Source organism: Geotrypetes seraphini, chromosome 8, assembly GCF_902459505.1.
Source record: "Geotrypetes seraphini chromosome 8, aGeoSer1.1, whole genome shotgun sequence".
NCBI lineage: Eukaryota > Metazoa > Chordata > Amphibia > Gymnophiona > Dermophiidae > Geotrypetes > Geotrypetes seraphini.
In genome coordinates, this window is record NC_047091.1 from 9907435 (window position 1) to 9930185 (window position 22751).

The 22751-nt window shown below is 44.1% G+C and overlaps 1 protein-coding gene and 1 long non-coding RNA gene across 2 annotated transcripts in view; one reads left to right on the plus strand and one right to left on the minus strand.

Moving 5' to 3' along the window:
- PTPRU (protein tyrosine phosphatase receptor type U) overlaps positions 1–22751 on the plus strand; it is a 489953-nt gene that overhangs the window by 422092 nt on the left and 45110 nt on the right. The window contains exons 19-22 of the mRNA XM_033956533.1: positions 591–627; positions 6740–6837; positions 10210–10326; positions 19256–19410. Of these exons, the coding sequence (XP_033812424.1) occupies positions 591–627; positions 6740–6837; positions 10210–10326; positions 19256–19410 (407 nt within the window). The remainder of the gene's footprint in view (positions 1–590; positions 628–6739; positions 6838–10209; positions 10327–19255; positions 19411–22751) is intronic.
- LOC117365755 overlaps positions 1–22751 on the minus strand; it is a 223209-nt gene that overhangs the window by 65044 nt on the left and 135414 nt on the right. The gene's annotated exons all lie outside the window — the stretch shown is intronic.

The window sequence follows — 22751 nt, forward strand, 5'->3', positions numbered from 1 at the left end:
TTATGGGACTTGCTACTCCTCTCTATGGTTCGGTAGCCCACCCACCAAGCATTTATAGGCAGTAATTTAAATTAATCATGAACCTAGAAGGTTTTATCATCTGCTTTATTTCTGCATCTCTTTTCTGAGTCTTGTAACCAACCCCCCACCCCCACCCCGTGACCATTGGGGTGCTTGTCTGAAACCATCCGTTTTTAACCCTAAAAATCACATAATTATTCAAATACAGCCTCGAGGGGAGAAAGATAATGACCCTCTCCTGAACTGAATGTTCTTAACGGTTTCTGAAATCACGGCCCGCATGCGACTTCCCGTTAGCAACCGTCATCTTCGCTGGCGACTTCTTAACCTGTTTCCTTTTCACTAACCTGCCCGTCTCTGCTCTTTGTCTTCCCGCTCCCCTCCCCCCCTCACCCCTTTACTTTTCAATCCACACCTGCCTGGGAACTAACAGATCCGGATAAATCGAGAAGTAAGTGCTGTGCTCCACTTCTTACCTCACCCCCCCCCCTAATCCTTCTGCCCTGAACTATGGCATCCACCAGGCTTTCAAAGCTATCAATGACTTGCACTCCTCTTGTCTCTTTCAGGGTTATCACAGGTCGAACCACTTCATTGCCACTCTAGGTAAGTGCCAGCATACCTCTCTGTTTTTGGCATGGGGGGGGGGAAGGTGCTCAGAGAGAAGATTTTTGGAGCCAGGAATAGACTTTTTTTCCCAATGTGCAGAGAAATTAGCTACAGATTAAAAGTTTCAAGTTTTATTAAAATTTTGATGCAATCGCAGTATCATCATTTCAAAGCGATTAACAAATAAAGCATGGGGTCCATACTGTTTAAAATACATTGAAAGCAAAGAAATTACAAACTTTACGCGAGAGGAGAACGGGAAGAACTACAATAAATACAGGGAAGAGAGGCAAAAAACATAAGGGAGGTAAAAAGGATTTTTGTTGCACCGCGACAATTCCGCTCCATCAAATGTGCGCATGAATGGAGCGGGATTTTCGGAGCGCGATTGTAAGTGTGTTGGGGGAGGGTTTGCGGCAATCTTCAAATTGAGACCACGTCGGGATCCCCCGAATGAGAGCACGATTCTAGGGGGGGGGGTTACCGCCCTACACCCCCTCAGAGCGGAAGGGTGTCAGGTCAGAAGCGCGCCGGGACAAAGGCGCGCCCAGACAATTGAGCGTAGCGCGGAGGTGCGCGCTGCTCAAAATTACTGTTTTTAGGGCTCCGACGGGGGGTTTTGTTGGGGAACCCCCCCACTTTACTTAATAGACATTGCGCCGCGTTGTGGGGGCGTTGTGGGGCGTTTGGGGGGTTGTAACCCCCCACATTTTACTGAAAACTTCACTTTTTCTCTGTTTTTAGGGAAAAAGTTAAGTTTACAGTAAAATGTGGAGGTTACAACCCCCCAAACCCCCCATAACGCCGGTGTGATGTCTATTAAGTAAAGTGGAGGGGTTCCCCAACAAAACCCCCCGTCGGAGCCCCTAAAAACAGTAATTTTGCCTCCGCGCGCCTCCGCGCTGCGCTCAATTGTCCGGGCGCGCCTTTGTCTTTCGCGCCGTTGTCTATGAATTATTATTTATTTTTTTTTTTTTTAGTTTATTTTTTTTTTTAGTTTATTATTAGGATTTTATATACCACCTATCAAGGTTATCTAAGCGGTTTTTACAATCAGGTACTCAAGCATTTTCCCTATCTGTCCCGGTGGGCTCACAATCTATCTAACGTACCTGGGGCTATGGAGGATTAAGTGACTTGCCCAGGGTCACAAGGAGCAGCGCGGGGTTTGAACCCACAACCCCAGGGTGCTGAGGCTGTAGATCCAACCACTGCGCCACACACTCCTCACATGAACCAAGCAGAAGAGCCAGACTTCAAGAAGAGAGCGTGACTTTTAAATGTAATGGGGGGGAAGTTCCCCCCCACCACTCAGAGTGCAAACGGGAAGGCCTGACAGTGGTGTAAGCGGCGGCGCGCCAATGTCCGGCACGCTTTTGACAGGCCACCGTAACTGAAAAGATCGTGTCTCGTTGTGTATTTATAATTCTTAGGGACGGGACCACGAGCACTTGGGCTATCTTCTTTTGTGATGGGGTTTGGAGGGGGGGTTGTCTTCCTGTATATTATCATGAGAAAATGAGGTGTTTCTAACCCTTTTTCAACCTAATGAGCTGTGATTGAAATTGTGGATTGTTTAAAAAAATTGAAATTTGGTGTTTTCATTACAAAGCAAAGTGAACCATTCTGGTCACAAATACTGACGGCACGGTAGGAAATGTTGTTTTTGCCTCCGGCGACTCTTGTTTAACCGAGTGCACGCGAGGCTGAAGGATTTTTTTTGGTCATGTTTGACTGCTGCCGTCTGTCACAAGAAGGTTGCAACATGTTTTGCAGCCTGTTAAAACAACCCTGTCTCTCCTTTTGAGTTTTGTGGACTGATAGAGCTCAGGAAGGAAAACATGTAAAGTTGCAACTACACTTCTCCTTCCGTATTCGCAGTTTCAGCAATCGAGGTTTTGATTAGTCATGGTTTGTAGCTTGCTGGCTCCTCCCCCCCCATTACATCAGCTTGCATAGAGAAAATCGCTAATTCCAAGCGTTTACAGAGAAAATCGCTGATTCTCAGCACTTTCTTCACCGTGTTTTGCCTCTCCTTCAGGGACAGCCCAGGTCTCCCACCATGTTATTCGTGGTTTTCACCATATTCACGATGGTTTTTAATAGAAAACAGCGAATAACAAGAAAAAGTTATTTGCGGCTTTTCTATATTTGCGGTTCTGTTAATCCCCTATCACGGTGAATACGGAGGGAGAAGCGTAGTTTAATTCATATTGTTATACACTTCCCCCTCCCCATTCGCGGTTCCTGCACTCGCGGTTTCATATAATCGCAATTTTTTCTGGGGAGGGAGAAAATAAAAAAAAAAAACAGTCTTAATGTAAAAAAAAATCCATCTTTTTTTCCTCCCTGCCGCCTTCCCGGCCTTACCTGGTGGTTTAGAGGGCTTTCGGGGCAGGAGCGATCTTCCTACGCTCCTGCCCCGTGCAGATCGCCATGAGGAAATGGCTGCTGTGAGTTCCCATAGTCTCTCACAGCGAAATTGCACGCCATAAAATTTCTGCATGCACTTTCATTCTGGTCGGTACTTTTTACAAAGTCGTCTAGACACCGAAGTAGCCACTTCCACACCACAAATAATTAACCCCCGGCTTCTATGTATGACGCTTGCAATCGGGCGCTGATCTTTAGGATACAGCACCCAGAAAGGGATCCAAATACACAGCAAAAGAAAATAACACCCACTCCCTCGTGGGCGTTGCTGATATTTTGGGAGCCAGTCCAAGATATGCGCCCAGCTTAATTGGCTAACAATCCAATTAGTGCCAGTAAAAGGGTATCGACTGGCACCAATTTGAATTTGCGCTGTTCGATAACGATGGGCGCCCAAATCCCATAGCGCGCAATGCAGAAGGGGCTGCGGCTATGGGAGATGCATGAGTGGGGTCAGGGGCATTCCTAAAATTTGCGTGCACTGGGGAAGTGCGTCCAACTAGGGTGCTGGGAATTGCACTTGGTTTCAGCAGGTGCGAGTCCTGGCGTTCAAATCTGGGCACCAAAATCGGCACTCAGTGGGGGGAGGGGGGAATTCTGTAAGAGGTACCCACAATAATAAAAATCAGTTTCAAAATTAGAGTTAATTGCGTCATTAATGAGCTTTAACAAGCTCATAACGACAACAAAAATTAAGGTTAATTGGGGGATAGGCGTCTACATAGATGTGCCGAACACCATGTAGGCGTGGTTAGGGGTAGATCGGGGTGTTTTTTTAAAGTTAGGCACTGGCATATTAATGCCCCTCCCCCCTTTTATACAAAACCACAGCGTGGCTTTTAGCACCGGCCACAGCGGTAACAGCTCCGACGCGCGTAAGAAATCTATGAGCGTCGGAGCTCCTGCTGCGGCGGCCGGCACTAAAATCCACGCTATGGTTTTGTCAAATGAAGGTTAGGTGACTCAATGCAGGTGAGGTAAACCCTGGCCTACATTAGAACAGTGTTCTTCAGCCTTTTTTCACCTGTGGACCAGCGGAAATAAAAGAACTATTTTGTGGACCGGCGATTTAAGAACACTGGCCTAAGTCGTGGTCCAGAACCCACCTATCTCCGCCCCAGACCCCGCCCCCATAATAGTACTAATTATAACACCATTTTTTCCACTCATTTTTCATATAAATTTTCTATTTTTTATTTCTTCCCCCTCCCTAATGTTGTTTTGCCCTTATATGTTTCCTTTACTATTTTTTAAAATTGTATTTCTTTACCTACTCCCTTCCTTCTGTATCATTAATTTGTCTTGTCAGTCGTATTTACATTGTCTGTTTCCCTTCAACTATTGCAATTTAATATTTTATACTTTGTGCATCGCTTAGAATGTTAATAAGCGATTAATCAAATATTTAATAAACTTGGAAAAAAACTTGGAAAACTTGGAATATACACATACGCACAATATAATCTTATAATGGTTAACCACAAAATTAAACTACACAAAGCACACTGTATGCTTCTCAACATTCATTCCTACCAGAACACAGATAACCCCTATGCAAATATGGGACCACAAACTAAAAGGACTAATGTATAGAAACAAACCCTACGATGCAAGACTCTGCATGCAGTACAACCCCAGAGAAATAGAAACAAATGCATTTCTTCCTGAACAGTGCAAAATACAGACAGCAGATGTAAATTCTCAAAATTGACACAATTCAGTCACTAAATTGAAAATAAAATCATTCCCCCTACCTTTGTTGTCTCCCTCCCTCCATGTGCCATCCCTTCATCACAGCAGTTGGGGGAGGCTGGGTGTCCTGAGAAAGCCAGCTGTCTCTCCTGTCTTCCTCCCCCTTTGCAAGAAACATACCAGCGCTCCCACCTGGCCGTTTTATGCTCCCTGCGGTTGGCTCCCTCTTCCTCACTGACGGTCCGCGGCCGGAACGTGCCTCAGGCCTGAGGAGATCAGTGCACAAAGCCACGTGCAGTGGCGGCTGCTCACGCGTCCCGCGCATCATCCGGAAGCTTTTCCTCTGACGTTGCGACATCAAAGAGAAGGCTGCCGGTTCAGGTGCAGGACGCGCGTAGGAGCCATCGCCCGTGGCTTTGTGCACTAATCTCCCCAGGCATGAGGCGCGCTCCAGCCGTGGACTGGCAGGAAATTTTTGCGGACCGGCACCGGTCCGCGGACCGCTGGTTGAAGAACACTGCAACGTTTAAAAATGCATTATATTTAACTTTCAATTTTTAAAATTACTTTTTATCTAATTTTCACACTCCCTTTCCGCATGTTTTTTCCTGCCCCTTCTTCTTCCTTTTTTTAGATTATGAAAAAGATTAAATATTGTAACTATTCCCTCCCATTTTTTTTTTTTTCCCCTCCTTATGTATCATGTCAGTCTGTTTTGTCTGTTTGTATCTGAACCCAACTTATTGTAGTACTTTGAAAATTCTATTTATTTTAAATAAATTGTTCATCGCTTAGCTTGTAATAAGCGATTAATCAAATACTAATAAACTTGGAAACTTGGAAACTTGCATTCTCTTAGCAACGTGATTGAAACGTCTAGGCATTTACATTGTAGGCGCCATGAACAGAATCTGGCCCTCATAGAAACATAGAACATGACGGCAGAAAAGAGCCATGGCCCATCTAGTCTGCCCACCCTAACGGCCCACCCCCTAACTACCTCCATGAAGAGATCCCACATGCCACTCCCATCTTTTCTTAAAATCTGGCACGCTGCTGGCCTCAATTACCTGTTGTGGAAGATTATTCCAGCGATCAACCACCCTTTCGGTGAAGAAATATTTTCTGGTGTCGCCATGAAATTTCCCACCCCTGATTTTCAACGGATGCCCTCTTGTCGCCGTGGGTCCTTTAAGGAAAAAAGAGATCTTCTTCCACCTCGATACGGCCCGTGACATATTTGAACGTCTCGATCATGTCTCCCCTCTCTCTGCGTTCCTCGAGTGAGTACAGCTGCAACTTACCCAGTCGTTCCTCATGCGGGAGATCCTTGAGTCCTGAGACCATCCTGGTGGCCATTTGCTGAACTGACTCAACTCTCCGCACATCTTTTTGATAATGCGGCCTCCAGAATTGTACATCTTTGAATGCCTATTATAGAGTAGCATTGAGCACCGATTTTTTTCCATCACCGATTTAGCCCTCAGTGTTTTAAGGCAGCTCCTTATAAAATTAGTTTCAAAGTCCATTGGGTTCATCCCACTTTTGTTTGTACCCATAGTGCAGGGGTGGGCAATTCCGGTCCTCGAGAGCCGGAGCCAGGTCAGGTTTTCAGGATACCCCCAATAAATATGCATGAGATAGATTTGCATCTCAAGGAGGCAGTGCATGCAAATCCATCTCATACAGATTCATGGTGGAGATCCTGAAAACCTGACCTGGCTCCGGCTCTCGAGGACCGGAATTGCCTACCCCTGCCATAGTGTAATATGTTCTTTGCTTATTTAAATTTAATTACGTTTTTGCGTGGAAAAATAACAACTTTAAAACAATAACATAAAATGCACACAGCATAACAGATTACAGTATAATGATAATAGTAACACAACACAAGTGTAATGGCATTTAGAGGTTTTTGTAATAGTGTGCGGAGGTGGGAAGTAGGAGCTGGATTAACCCCTGCGTGTCTTTTTTCATATTGCAGGTCCTAAGCAAGAAACGGTGTACGATTTCTGGAGAATGGTATGGCAGGAACACTGCTCCAGTATAGTCATGATAACCAAACTGGTAGAGGTGGGAAGGGTAAGTACTACGGAGCCTAATGGTATCCAAAAACAGCCAGTAAACTTTCTCCTGGGCGTACAGACTTTAAAGAACAATCAGTGGCTCCATAAAAGAGAAATTGCCATGTGACGGTGTCAAAAGTGGAGAGAGTGTGACGCAGCGGTTAAAGCTACGGCCTCAGCACCCAGGGGTTGTGGGTTCTGACACACACTGCTCCTTGTGACCCTGGGCAAGTCACTTAATCCCCCAATTGACCAGGTATATTAAATAGTTTATGAGTCTGCCAGGACCGACAGGGAAAAATGCTGGAGTACCTGAATAAATTAACGTAAACCGTTCTTTTTTTTTTTTTTTTTTTTTTTAATTCTTTATTTATTTTGAATATATTATCAAGAATAAACTTCTTGTACAGAGTATGATTAAGTCAACATAACATAAAACAAATGAAGTAACATTTATATAACAAAATTACTATTTACTCAATCAAAATTAAAGTCCCAAAAATTTGAGATCCAAGATGTTCCTGAGTGAGAAACTATTTAAAGGAAAAAGAGAAATTCAAATTACAAATTAGGCGGTCAGATGAGAATGGACCAAGGGTAAATTTATGCATTGAGATTTTCTTAATCCCCTTCAAGGCCCCTCCTGGAGAGAAATCCTGTCAGCTGTGAAGGTTCAAAGAAAATATAATTGCAAGATTTATACTTTACAATGCATTTACAAGGATATCGTAAAAGAAATGATGCTCCCATTGCCGCAACCCCAGGCTTAAGAAGCAAAAATTCCTTCCTTCGTTTCTGGGATTCCCTTGTCACATCCGGAAATATTTGAACTTTACATCCAAGAAATTCTTTATGTCTGTTCTTAAAATAAAGCTGTAATATCCAATTTTTATCTGGTGATAAAACCACCGTAGCCAATAGGGTAGCTGGAATAGCTACCTCCCTCATTGAAGATTCCAATAATAATGTTATATCCATTTGTTCACCCTGACCTTGTTGTTCTGGTGGACGCTGTTCTTCCGAATTTTTTGATGTTGGCAAATAATATATTTTGGAAAAGGGAGGAAAGGCATCATTAGGAACATTAAGAACTTCACAAAAGTACTTTTTCAAAACTTCTTTTGCTGATAAAGAAGGAATCTTTGGGAAGTTCAAAAATCTAAGATTATTCAACCGCATATTATTTTCCATCATTTCCACCTTTCTCCTAAGATTGATATTGTCTTTAATCAGTGTCGTTTGAACATGATTTACTTCACTTATCTTTTTATCTATTTTTTCCACATTAGTTTTCATCAATGTATTTTCCTGTTTAAGTCCATTTATTTCATTTCTTTGTTCTAGGAATTTATCTTCTAGTGCTTTAATTTGTGGTGACAATGTTTGTCCCAGAGTAATTACCAAATCCCAAATAGAGTCTAGGGTAACATTCATGGGTTTAGGAACAGAGAATATACTTGCTTGCATTGTCCCAGCTTCCACAGCAGTGACAGTCTTCTCCCTCTGGGAGCCTTGTTCTATTTCATGTTCCCTCGTTGTTCTCACTGCAGTCTCCTCTTCCTCCGGTGCTACGCCCATTTCAGCCTCCCGGGAGACGAAGTCTGCCTCCTCGGACTGACTACTCTCCCGTGGAGAGCTAGCACGCTGCGGCTGAGGGGGCGTACGTAAACCATTCTAAGCTGCCTTATGAGAACAGTATAGAAAATTGAATAAATAAACAGTGTGAAACGTTTCAGCCTCTGATAACCAGAGCTGGTATTGTGATGTCATAATGCCTCATTCCACCAATGCCCGAGAGCCAACCTCATCAGTGATGTCACAATGGCTTGATTGTCCTTTCCTTGGCTCACTTTTACTACACTGATGTCTAGAGTGGCGCAGGGGTTAAAGCTGCAGCCTGAGCACCCTGAGGTTGTGGGTTCAATCCTACACTGCTCCTTGTGACCCTGGGCAAGTCACTTAATCCCCCCCCATCGCCCCAGGTACATTAGATAGATTGTGAACCCACCGGGACAGACAGAGAAAAATGTTCGAATACCTGAATAAATTCATGTAAACTGTTCTGAACTTTGCTAGAACGGTATAAAAAAACGGAATAAATAAATATAAAGTCTGAGTGAAACCATCCATTGGTAGCCTTGTTAATAGTCTGTACTCTGTAATTTGAGGGATGTGATTCCTTCACACTTGTGCCCTCCCTTCTACCCCGTACTTCTTTAAATCTTCACCGTCCTGCTGCTCCCGCTGTCATTGGCTTTTTCTCTGATGCCACTTCCTGACCCCCGTGACCCGGAAGCGATTTCAGAGGGGAGCCAGGCCGGCACGGGCAGCAGGCTGGAAAAGTTGCTTACATGGGCAAAAATTTAAAGAGGTGGGAGGGCATGTGTGTGGCATGGGGGGTGCAGAGAGGTGCCAGCCCCCCCCCCCCGGCCCCCTTTACTACGCCACCGCAAGGAATGACAACACCCATTGATTCCTGTGCATGGGTATGCTGTCACTAATGGTCTAAGGCAGGGGTGTCAAAGTCGAGGGCTGCAATCCAGTTGGGTTTTCAGGATTTCCTCAATGAATATGCATGAGATCTATTTGCATGCACTGCGTTCATTGTATGCTAATAGATCTCATGCATATTCATTGGGGAAATCCTGAAAACCCGACTGGATTGCGGCCCTCGAGGAGGGACTTTGACACCCCTGATCTAAGGCATGATGTCTGTTGCAAGAAGATGCTGCTAAGTTACGACGACGACGGTGTAAGCAAAGTCAGTAAGGCCCTGATTCTATAAACAGCACCTAATTGCTAGGCAACATTGAGCACAATTGTCAATCATCCACTAGGCACCGTTTATAGAATTCCGCCTAGCAGCACCTAAGCAATCTTAGGCACTGGTAGGCATTGAAATCTTAGGCTCATTCCCATTTAGGCCAGGGTTTTCTTGGTCTAAATGAGTGCGCCTAAGTGAAACCATGTCCAAAAATCTACCCCTAACCATGCCTACTTGTTGGTAAGCGCCTTGTTGTAGACGCCTTCCTTGAAGTGGTAGGCGCCTGTCCAGCTAATTAAATTTTTTAAAATCATTTTTAAAAGTTCGTTTAACGGTGTTTTCAATTAGTGCCGATTAAGCCAATTTAAAAAAAATGTAAGATGGGCGCTCAGATCGGATAGGCTTGCCACCTAACTTCAGGCGCCCTTTCAAGAATCTGGGCCTAAGCATTTGTGATGTAGCCATGATAAAGAAAAGGAAATTAGTTGATTAGCTTTAATGCACCGAGGCTGAATGTGATTGAGAAGAGAGAGAAGCCCGTGTGGAGGAGATGCTAGTAGGGCTGGTTGAGGGCGTGACCTAGGCTTGCAGGCATGATTAGAACGGTACGGTCTATGCTTCCAGGTGAAGTGTTGCAAGTATTGGCCCGAAGACTCGGAGCTGTATGGCGACATCAAGATTACACTGGTGAAAACGGAAACTCTGGCTGAGTACACACTGAGGACTTTCACACTTGAGAGGGTAAGAGAACAGGGTCTTCCTTCTCTATGCTCGCTATCTCTCGGAGCTGTGAGCTAATCATTTTTAGTCCCTTGATTAGTATCTGCTGAGATTGTTGGTACCAATTGTTAGTGTATTTCTCATTCATGTGTTCCTATTTTATACTGCTTTGTTTTGATGGCATGTTTTTTTGTTGTTGTTGATGAATTATGTTTTATGATTTATTGTGATGTGTTAGTTATATTTTGTTTTCATTTTTATCTGCCTTGAACCTTGCTTTTCCAGGTAAAAGTGGAATAGAACTTCCTAATTAAATTATAAAGTTTAATGGCGTAAACATGAAACATTGGATTTCATGCACTAAGGAGTAGATTCTAAGATGTGTTAAGGCAATAATGCACAATGTTTTCCCCTTAACACATGTTAGACCGCAATAACGGGTTATTTATTTAATTCAATCATTTTTATTGAATTTCAACCATAAAGAAAGGAAACAATATACAATACACATCCCCCCCCCCCCCGGAACAGCAGTTGCAAAAAAAAAAAACCAAAAAACACATCAAGTCAACAAACGACTGCGTGCTTTATGTGTTAAAGTGGTACTAAAAGGTAGCCAACAACTGATATATGAATTCCCCTTCCTAGAGTCCAAAGGTCCCACAACCTGACGATCCATTCCAACCAACTGGATCATCAAAATCCGCCAATGAGCGAAAGTAGGTGCAAGTGGTGTCAGCCAGCTCTGTAAGATTGTCTTAATGCCCACATACATCGCTCTATGGGTGAATGCAGAACATCCCGCACGGCGCGGAACCATAGAAAATGTCAAGGAGAACAAAGAGCTAGGGTGCGGGTTCCCAGTGCGGTTCCAAAGCTGACCAATCCACTGGCAGAGATGACGCCAAAAGGGTAAAACAACTGGACAAGTCCAGAACACGTGACCCAGTGATGCACGAGGATTCGAACATTTAGGACAAGCATCTGAGGAGATTAAGTGTGCTCGATACGCTCGATTGGGAGCAAAAAAATGCACGTAACACAAATTTGTAATAACGTTCCCTTTCCACAGCAGATATCAACAAAGCAGGACTCAGACGTAAACTCCTCTTCAACAAGTCCACAGTAATGGATGTCTGAAGTTGTTATTTATTTTTATATTCTGTCCTCCCAGAAAGCTCAAAACAGGTTACAAGTTAACATACATAGCCTCAAGCAAAACGGAGGTGATACATAGCATCACCATGGAGGGGGAAATGAAGATAACAAACCAAAACTGCAGATATGTACAACGATGTAGGCAAACTTTATTGTGACAACAAAAATGTAATTAAAAACCTTTTTACCAAACAGGGGACCCAACACCTTTTATTATTATATCATTCTATATGTTTTTAATATTTTATTTTATGTCATATTTGTACTCAATAGGATCATCTTGTCGTTTTTCACTATTATTTTTATCTTTTTACCTTTTATTATTATATCATTCTATATGTTTTTAATATTGTATTTTGTGTCATATTTGTACTCAATAGGACCCCTGATGAAGGTTGTCCGAAACACGGACCGTGTTGGGTCCCTTGTTTGGTAAAAAGGTTTTTAATTACATTTTTGTTGTCACAATAAAGTTTGCCTACATCGTTGTACATATCTGCAGTTTTGGTTTGTTTGCTCCTGGTTGGTTTTTTCACTGCAGACAACGTTGGACAACCCCCCCCCCCCTTTTTTTTTTTTTCCTTTGGGTTTTGTTGCTTTGGGGGAAATGAAGATATCAGAGCAATTTGGGGGTTGACAACCAGAGGGCATACACTTGAACGAGCATAGAGTGATACAGACTGCAAAAGAAGATGATTATCTAGTCCACAGGTGTCATAGTCGGTCCTCGAGGGCCAGAATCCAGTCGGGTTTTCAGGATTTCCCCAATGAATCTGCATGAGATCTATTTGCATGCACTGCTTTCAATGCATATTCATTGGGGAAATCCAGAAAACCCGACTGGATTCCGGCCCTCGAGGAGGGACTTTGACACCCCTGATCTAGTCTGTATAGAGAGCACCGGGACTGTGGTTGGGCCACTGCAAGAGGAAGGTTTTCACCGCCTTTCTGAAGTCCACATCCTGTAAGCCAGTGTATCGCAAACGGTGTGCTGCGGCACACCAGGGTGCCTCCCCTGAGATTTCTGGTGTGCCGCGACACATTGGCGAGGAGGAAAGTCATCCACGCTGGCTGCCTGCCTACAGGACGTGCTTCTCGCGGCGAGAGGCACGTCCTGTAGGAAGTCAGCCGGAGTGGACGACGCTCCTCCTGGCCGCTGTCTCTCCTCCCTGCACCTCCCGGATCCCTGTAATGGCGGGGTCGCGGCAAGACGAGCCTCTGCACATGCGCAGATGTCGACGCGATGACATCACATTTCTTATAGGGAATCACATTACTTATAGGGAATTCAGGAAACGCCTAAAAACGTACCTGTTCCTGAAGTACTTAGGTAACTGACCTATACATCAGGAGATTAAGGATGATCCAGAACACCGCTGTCCGCCTCATATTTAACCTGAAAAAATGGGACCATATCACCCCTTTCTACCACAAACTCCACTGGCTCCCACTAGAATCCAGAATCACATTCAAATTCGCCTGTTTTTGCTACAAAACAATATTTGGTTCATCCCCAAGTTACATCACCCCTCACTTCACCCTTAACCACAACTATAAGAACTCCCGAAAAATTCAACTCTTCTCCTTCCCCTCCCTAAAACTATGCCACTCAAAAAAATTCCTCGACAAAACCTACGCCTTCCAAGCCGCCAAACTAAACCCTTGGCTAGCCCAAATGGTCCTCAAGGCCTACAACTACCTCGACTTTAGAAAATCACTCAAAACTCACCTATTCCGAGACCAAGACCCTTAATGCCCCTTTTCAATCCTCCCCCTGCTCTGATCTACTCCCCTCCCCCATCTCCCTCCTTTCCCCCCTACTCCTCTCCTTGCTGATTGCAACTCTGATGCAATTCGATATGTAACCATTTGTAATCTCTGTCTAACTAATGTGAACCGCCTAGAACTCTTCGGGGTATGGCGGTATACAAAAATAAAGTTATTATTATTATTTTATTATTTAGTCCTCAACAAATGATCTTTAGAACTGTTATTCACTAACTCTGAACTTTGTTTATTCCACTCGATCTGTAATACCTTTTAATCATTGTAAACTGCGTAGAACTTCACGGTCCTTCAGTATATTACATTGCATTACATTAGTGATTTCTATTCCGCCTGTACCTTGCGGTTCTAAGTGGATTACATTAGAAGATGGCTGGACATATCCAGGAGAATTACATGACGTTGAAGGAAGCAGGTTTCAGGTTACAAATGGAGGTTTCGGACATTTTGAGACATTGAGGATACCTAACAAGCAGGTTGCAGTACTTTACAAGAAAGCCGGAATCCGGTTATATATTAACTAAGAAAAACCTCCACAGACTCCAACGGATTCAGAATGCCGCGGCCAAGCTCATCTTCGCTAAAAGTAAATTTGACCATGTCTCCCCGCTCCTGGCCAAGCTCCACTGGCTTCCGATAATCGCCAGGGTCCACTATAAATGCGCCTGTTTAACTTTCAAAATCCTATATGGTATCCTCCCTCCCTTTATCCCTCTTTCTTGGAATTCCTCAAACCCTAATACCACCAGATCCTCCCACAAATTAAAACTATCCTTCCCCTCGCTAAAAGGCATTTCCCACACAGGAAAGCTAGGGACCTCCCTCCACTTCAAAATCACTGAGCTCTGGAACAACCTTACCTCCCCTCTTCGGAACTTGAGCTCTCTCCAAGTTTTCCGCAAACATCTGAAAACTTGGCTTTTCTCAAAACATGTAAGTCTCCCTCCAACTTAGGAATCAAGGAAACTCTTATATCTTGGCATCCCAAGTCCTCTAAATTTTCTTCACACTTCTACCTCTAACCCTCTGTTGTAGTTCCTTCCTGTTTCTCCTACTGTAAACCGCGTCGAGCTCTACGAACGTGGAGATGATGCGGTATACAAACCTAAGGATTAGATTAGATTTAGTTTGGAGAATTGACTAGAAGTTTGGAGAATTGACTAGAAGTTGCCAGAGGGGTGGTGAATTCACGAGGAATATGCAGTTGGGAAAGGAAAGGGGGAGATTAGGTTGATGTGATGTGTTTTATGAATAGTAGTGTTTTGATTTCTTTTCGGAACGCTTTAAAATCAGTTGTTTTGGTCAGCAGCTTGGAGATGGCAGGATCAAGTTTCGCTGCCTGTGTCGCTAGGAGGTTGTCGTATAGTTTCTTGCGTCGAGTGCCATGGAGTGGAGGGTAGGCGAATGGGATCTGGGCTCTCCTTATTCTGGGAGAAAGGTGTCGGTATAGGCGGTTGCTTAGGTAGATGGGTGCAGTTCCGTGGGTTACTTTAAATAGTAGACAGTATAATTTGAATTGGGTTCTTGCTTGTATGTAAACTGTTATTATTATTATCACACATGCGTGTGACACCATCGCGTTGACTTACGGCTGGGGCACCGTACGTAGTGCGGTGCTGGCCAGAAAAGTTCACGGGACACCGCTATAAGCAGTCAGCCGGCACCTCTCCTCCTTGCCGGCGTCTCGCGGCACACTTGGAATAGTGTGCCATGGCACACGGTTTGTGATACACTGGAATAGGGGGGGGGGGAAACAGAAAATATGTGTGAGTGTGTGGTGGTGGGTTGACATTATTTTATTTACCTAGAGGAGACATGATAGAAACCTTCAAAATCCTGAGGGGCATAGAGAAAGTGGACGGGGACAGATTTTTCAGACTGTGGGGAACCACTAACACAAGGGGTCACTCGGAGAAATTGAGAGGGGACAGGTTTAGAACAAATGCTAGGAGGTTCTTTTTTACCCAGAGGGTGGTGGACACATGGAACGCGCTTCCGGAGGTTGTGATAGCCCAGAGCACATTGCAGGGTTTCAAGGAAGGTTTAGATAAGTTCCTAAAAGATAAGGGGATTGAGGGTTACAGATAAAAAGAAGAGGTAGGTTACAGAAATGGACAGGAACCACATTACAGGTCATGGACCTGACGGGCCGCCGCGGGAGCGGACCGCTGGGCGTGATGGACCAATGGTCTGACCCAGTGGTGGCAACTTCTTATGTTCTTACCTTATGACTAAGTAGCCAGGCCGATCGTATCAGAAGACAACTGTAACATTGGTGAAGAATCCCCCACCTCCTCCCACACCCAATGTACTGTCTGCTTTATCCAGCAGCGATCTTGGCTCTCGTAGTGAGGTTTTTGTTGCTAACGTGACAAGACCACTGGGTTAAGTGATTTAGATTACTCAGTGGATGTCCCGTGCTTGAAAGTGGACATTAGTGAAATCTGATTTGGTACAAATGTGGGGTGGTTTTTTTTTTTGTTTTTTTTTCCGATTTAAGCCTGAAACTGGTTCCCTTGTTTGACTCCTGTCATTGCTACCTGTTTGAATGGCACGGAGCAGGAGAGGCGAGAGAGTTGCGCAACGTCGAAGAAGTGAGGGGTGTCGGAGAAACTGTTCGAGATTTGGGATTAAGTGTTAGAATTTGACGGCAGGTGTCAGGGTGCTAACGTTTGCCAACGTACCGTTGCCGTCTCTGTATGGAAAGTTGGCTCCTGTGAAAAGGGTGGCAAATAGCAAGCGAGTGAAAAGGTCGGCTGCACTATGCTCAGGAGCTGCACTAATTAAAGCAACATGGTTGACAGTCGAGGAAATGACAGAGGAGAAAGAAATTGGTAGGCAGTCAGTTATGGAAATTGCAGGTGAGTTATCACCAAGAGATACGATTTTTGTCATAGCATGGGTGAGTGTTCGAGCCCTTGGCCTCTGAGGCAGCTTTAAGAGCAAAGAAAGTCTCCCCCCCCCCCCTTTATTCAGTATACTAATGCAAGCACAAAACAGAAAGACTGTCCTTGCAGGCAAAGCCAAAAATGTATTTATTTTAATTTTATTTTCATTTATTTACCACCTTTTTCATGAAGAGATTCACCCAATTGTAATTGAGCAGCAAAATGTTTCTTACATGTAGATGATGGAAATATAGACTGGAGGTCGCTTCTTTCTTTTCTGGGCCTCCCTGGCTTTCTGGACTCTGGGTTTTTATCTTCCCTGGCTGGGCCACACCCTTGGCTTTGTTAAGGTGGCTCATTGGGGGAATGCATTTAAGGAGAATTTAGGTTCTCTTATGCACTTCTTCACAGCATTTGGAAAGATGCATCACTCTGAATTGACAAGTGGTTCTTGGAACAGACTTAGGGGGTCCTTTTATCAAGCCGCGCTAGCGGGGTTAGCGCGTCGGACATTTCATCACGCGCTAACCCCCGTGGCCGGCTTAAAAAACTAACGCCTGCTCAATGCAGGCGTTAGCGGCTATTACGCGCGTTAAACCCCTACCGCAGCTTGATAAAAAGACCCCTAAGGCACTAGATGGAACAATGGATGACAGATTTCAAGCTCAAGCTCAACCCAGAAAAAACAAAATTCTTCGTTGCCTCCCCTCACCCGCTTGACAATAAAACCCCACTATGCATCAATCAACTCAACTACCCTATTCAGCCCACCACGAAAATACTAGGTGTTATTCTAGACCAATGCCTAACAATGAAGGAACAAGTGGATTCCCTATTCAGAAAAGGTTTCCTTACTCTCTGGAAACTCAGAACCATTAAATCATACTTCGATACGTCAACATTCGGAATCCTAGTGCAATCCCTCATACTGAGTCAGCTTGACTACTGCAATATCGCCTATCTAGCAATCTCACAAAAGAATATGAGACGTCTCCAAATAATGCAAAATGCTGCGGTCAGACTTATCTTCGGGCTGAAGAAATTCGACCACGTGACACCCTACTATCGGCAGCTGCACTGGCTACCAACGGAAGCCCGAGTAAGGTTTAAAATTTGCCTGCCTCTGCTTCAAAGTACTATACGGCCTGACCCCCAAGTACATAACGGACCTTTTCGCATTTTCTAATAACAGACTCAAGAGAAACACACACCCAAAACTCATTTCCCCTCCAGTTAGAGGCTGCAAAATGAAAAAAACACCACGAACACCTTCTCTCTCACCAAGCAGTCCTATGGGGCAAAGACCTAGACCAACTGCTTTCGCCCACTACATACGGGGAATTCAGGAAACGCCTAAAAACATACCTGTTCCAGAAATACCTAAACAATTGACCCGTTCTCCCTCTCCCTCCCCCCTCCCTATTCCACCTGAACTTACAGCACTGTTATAAATATAATCTGTTATCTTCATCTTATCGTAACTTTACGTTGCTATTTATCCCCAACAGGTCCTGTCGGACATTACCTACTAAAATGTACTTATTACATTTTCGCTCAGCAAATTGTATTTCTATACTATTGCCTCCTGAGGTCTCTGATCTCTGTATTTCCTCTGAATATCTACTTATTGTATTTCGCTGAATGTCCAGCACTCTTGATTGTAAACCGCCTAGAAGTCGCAAGATTGTGGCGGTATAGAAGAATAAAGTTATTATTATTACTACTACTGAGGAAAGATGTTGAAAGATTCGCAGAATGGATTAATTCCCGTCTCAGCAAATAAAGTCATCAGAGTGTTTTAAGTGTAAAATTGATGCAAGGTGTTCTATTTTGAAGGGGTTGGAGTACTGCAGGTGAATCTTCTGGTAGTGAGCATCCCCCTGTCTTTATTAAACCTAGGTGGGCATCTTAGATTACCCGAATTTTCAAAGGCAAAAGGACATAAGTTGAGGTTGAGGGATGGTAGACTTAGGAGTGATGGTAGGAAGTTTCTTTTTCACGGAGAGGGTGGCGGATGCCTGGAATGCCCTCCCGAGGGAGAGGAAAGCTGTGATGGAATTCAAAAAAGCGTGGGATGAACACAGAGGATCTCTAATTAGAAAATGAATGGGCAAACTCTCACGGTCTGAATCCCGCGAGGGAGATGGTTTGGATAGGCTGGAGTGAGCTTCAACAGCAAATCCAGTGGTTGGAACCTAAAGACAGGACTGGGCGGATTTCTAAGGTTTGTGGCCCAGAAGAAACAAAGAAAAAAAAAAAAGAAGACAATTCAATCATGAAATTGTAATGCATGTAATGTAATGTAATTTATTTCTTATATACCGCTAAATCCGTTAGGTTCGAAGCGGTTTACAGAGAAATATACAATAAAGGATACAATAAAAATAAGATAAATAAATAAAGAATAGGTACTTTGAAATTCCCTTACTGTCCCGAAGGCTCACAATCTAACTAAAGTACCTAAGAACAAACAAATTAGCAAATAATAGAGAGGAAAATAAAGATAGAGGAAAAAAATGAGATATGAAGCATCCTAACAAGAATATATTGAACCCTCAATATCATACTGTTAAAAAACAAAACGTACATTCCAAAATAATAATGTAATGGAAAGAAACTAATTAAATGGAAAATAATTTTAAGAATTAAATCAAATATAGAAATGTAAAAAGAAAAATAAACATTAGAAGCGAGGAGAAAAGAAAAGGTAGAGGAAGGCATATAAAATAGAATGGAAAGAGAAACAGTTAAAGAATAGAATTCTAAGAAATTTTAAATGAAAACTAAACAAAATAGATAAAAAAGAAATAGATATAATATGCATCATAGAACAAAAGTCAGGAAGGACTTCATTTCATTTCCATCAATCATCAATGTCATCATCTCTAGTGCTTTAGCCGTTTCAGCCGGGCAACCGCCATCATCGACCTCTGCACATCAGCCACGGGTCCACTTTTTCAAAGCAGAGAGAAGCATTTCTCGATTTTCCGGAATACTGTAGTTACAGGGCAGACTGAATGGACTTTTATCTGCTGTCATTTACTATGATACTATGTTAATCGGGTGTTTTTTTAAATATTATTTTGTCTCTTCCTCTCCCTTTTTCTTCCATTTTACAGAGAGGTTATTCAGCCAGGCATGAGGTGAAACAGTTTCACTTGACTTCCTGGCCAGAGCATGGGGTACCTTACCATTCCACTGGCCTCCTAGCCTTCGTCCGCAGAGTGAAAACCTCGACTCCCCCAGATGCTGGGCCCGTAGTTGTCCATTGCAGGTAAAAAGCAGTTTAAGATGTATGATTACTAGATGTATTTTATATTACTGGGAACTGTTCTGAACAGTCCTTTGATGGACCAGAAAGATATGAACCTAACATTAGATATATTACATTACATTAAAATACATTTCTAGAGCGAAATACCTTCCAGATCGATGCGGGTTTACATCATCAAGAGACTGTACAGTGAAGTTCAGAAGAAATATCATCTTTCTTATTTTCCTAAGAATCTTACAAAAATAGTTTTCGGAAATGCATATATGAAATCGAAGAAGTATACAAAATACTCAGTTCCGAATCCCAACTAGCAGCCTGATGTTCCAGCAGAGCTGCCAAGGGTGCCTGATTTTTAAGAGGGACATTTCAAGACACGCCTCCTAGCCCTGTTACACTCCATCCAGTTCTGCCCCAAGCCTGTCCCAGCCCCACATACTCTGCATCCTGGCTTTGCCTCCTGGCTCACCAAAGTTTCATGGGTTGTTGCACCAACAAGCCACCTCCTCCTCGGACAACAGGAGATACCTTAATAAGGCATCATATCCTGCTACCACGGTACAAGATTTTGCAACTCTTATCATGAGATGATCCCATGGCTGCAGGAATATGGCCTATCTAGTCTACTATCTCCTCCTCACCCTTAGAGGTCCAACATATTTGTCCCAAGCTTTCTTGAATTCAAATGACACAGTGACAAAATTCATCACCGTTCCTGTCCAGTCCCATGTCATTCTTTAGTATCTATCTCAACCTCAGTTCTTCTACACCAGTATTCTTCAATGCAAGGCTTGAGGGTCAGTGACTGGGCCCATTCAGACTCTGATTCTTCCCTCTCTCCTTAAGGAATGACATGGGGATGGTTTCCCACCGTTATCCACAGGGACGGGAACGGTGATGAATTTTGTCACTATGTCATCCTCTTCATCTCCACCACCTCCACTGTCTGTGAAAAAGTATTTTCTGAGGTTATTTCTGAATCTGTCCTCTTTCACCTTCATCCTATGTCCCCGCTTTCCAGAGTTCAATTGAAAGTGAGATGTTATTAATCTTTCTACTGCTGTCAATGAAGTGGTGCTGCCCAATTCGCCGGTTCACTTCAGTGAATTGATTTGAATTGATTTGTTGTCTGAGAAAATTGGATTCACCGATTCAGCGACCAACAACCCTCCCCCACCCACACCATCCCTGTGAGACCTGGACATACCTCCGAGGCTTCTTAAAAATGCCCTATTGAGCGGGAAAAGCGAATCGAAAAATCTAATCAATAGACCGAATTGAATCGAATCGAAAAAATTTTCCCTGAATCAGGCAGCATTGGTCTGCTGAACAGGAGTGAAGGAGATGACTCATGAATGCAGGAGACTTGGCAGGTCTGCATCAGGGGCCTTTCGAGTGAGACGCAGCATCCTTTGACCTTCAATATGAAATTGTTGAGACTATGGGCTCCTTTTATCAAGCCGCGCTAGCGGGGTTAGCGCATCGGACATTTCATCACGCGCTAACCCCCGCGGCTGGCGGCAGGCTGTTTAACGCGCGGTATTACATGCATTAAACCCCTACCTCAACTTGATAAAAGGACCCCTATGTTTAATATAAGGGAGCATAACGGGATTCTTGGTCCGTTGTACCTTGATCTCTTTGTTCCTCTGCCGTCAGTAACGAGATCCCAGTGGTAGACATGAACCCTGGAACAATGCGGCAGTTTCAGTGCGGGTCGTTTCATCGCGGCTATGCTGAAACAGCTGCGATGAATCGTCCTCTCCACGTCACTGTTGGTGCCTTTCTTCCTCTCTGCCCCAGTGGCGTAGTAAGGCGCTGTCTTCCTCCTCTCTGCCTCTCCCGCGTACCTCTTGAAATGTTTGCCTGCGCTAGCAACATCTTCCACCCCTTGCTCGCGCCGGCCTTGGCTCAATTCTGATGTCCCTTCCTAGTCGCGGGACCAGGACGTCACGTCAGAGGAGAGCCGAGGCTAGCACGAGCAGGAGGCGAAAGATGCTGTTCACGCCAGCGAACGTTCCGAGAGGTATGTGGCAGGGGAAGGGCGGTTGCTTGAGCGGCAGGGAAGAGTAAGTGAGCATCCCTAGTTTGGAGGTGGGGAGGGGCATTAACCTCCCCCTAACGAGGTCAGGTGTCTCATACAGCGTTGAAAAGGCCGTGATGATACGTCCGCACTGAACTGACCGCGCTGAATTTCCCTAGACCTGGAACTACTCTGTGACTGACATAAGTCACCAAAACAAGCTTTTCAGCGGGCCACACTGATACGTTTCCACCTGGATGGGTGAGAAGTAAATGATGAACAAGATTCAAGCTTCTTCCTTTTTTTTTTTTCTCGATTACCTAATCAGTATTCATTCACCGATAACAACCAGTGTGATTAGTTTCCATAGCCTGTAATCACCACTAATCATGACAAGGGATTCATCAGCCCAAGAAATTTGCCTTTCGATGCAGAATCCTTCAAGGAAATAGAGGCAGAAGGAGGGGGGGGGGAGGGGAGGAAGAAAACACTGCTTGGCCAAGGAATTGCAAATTGAGTAAACTAAAAGAGCTTTCAGTTAGTGCAAATAGGATCCCCGGAGGTGGAATTCTGTATGTCTGCCGCATAATTTCTTTTTCTGTGACTGGTTCAGACTGAGCAGTGACGGGATGTCTTGTTGCTGCAGTGATGAATAAGACAGGTATTTTTGTTTGTGTTTTTCCTTATGATATTCTGCCAGATTTAACGGAATTATGCCACATTCAGTAACCCTAGTGCTTACAGGATTCTGAAAATGCCCCGCATTCAAAGCACCTGGACCACTGGAAATGTTCTGCAAACAAATATGATTCTTAGGTGAGCCGAGGATAGAACAATGAAGCCATTGTGACATCACTGATGAGGTTGGCTCTTATTGGTAGAATGAAGCATTATGACATCACAGTATCGGCTCTGGATACCAGAGACTGTCATTCTTTAGTGTCTATCTCAACCTCAGTCCTTCTACACCAGCGTTCTTCAATGCAATGCAGAATCATAGAATGCCCAACAGAATAGAGGCACACAATTGTATCACTTGGTGTACCACCTAGAAATTCCTTGGTCATTACTGAGCCGTGTCATAATGCCTCACTCCACCAATAAGAGCCAACCTCATCAGTGATGTCACAATGGCTTCATTGTTCTATCCTCGGCTCACTTCTGATACTATTGGAGGAGAGTGTGGCACAGTGATTAGAGCTCCAGCCTCAGCACCCTGAGGTTGTGGGTTCTAATCCCACACTGCTCTTGTGACCCTGGGCAAGCCCCAGCCACATTAGATAGATTGTGAGCCCACCAGGACAGATAGGGAAAATGCTTG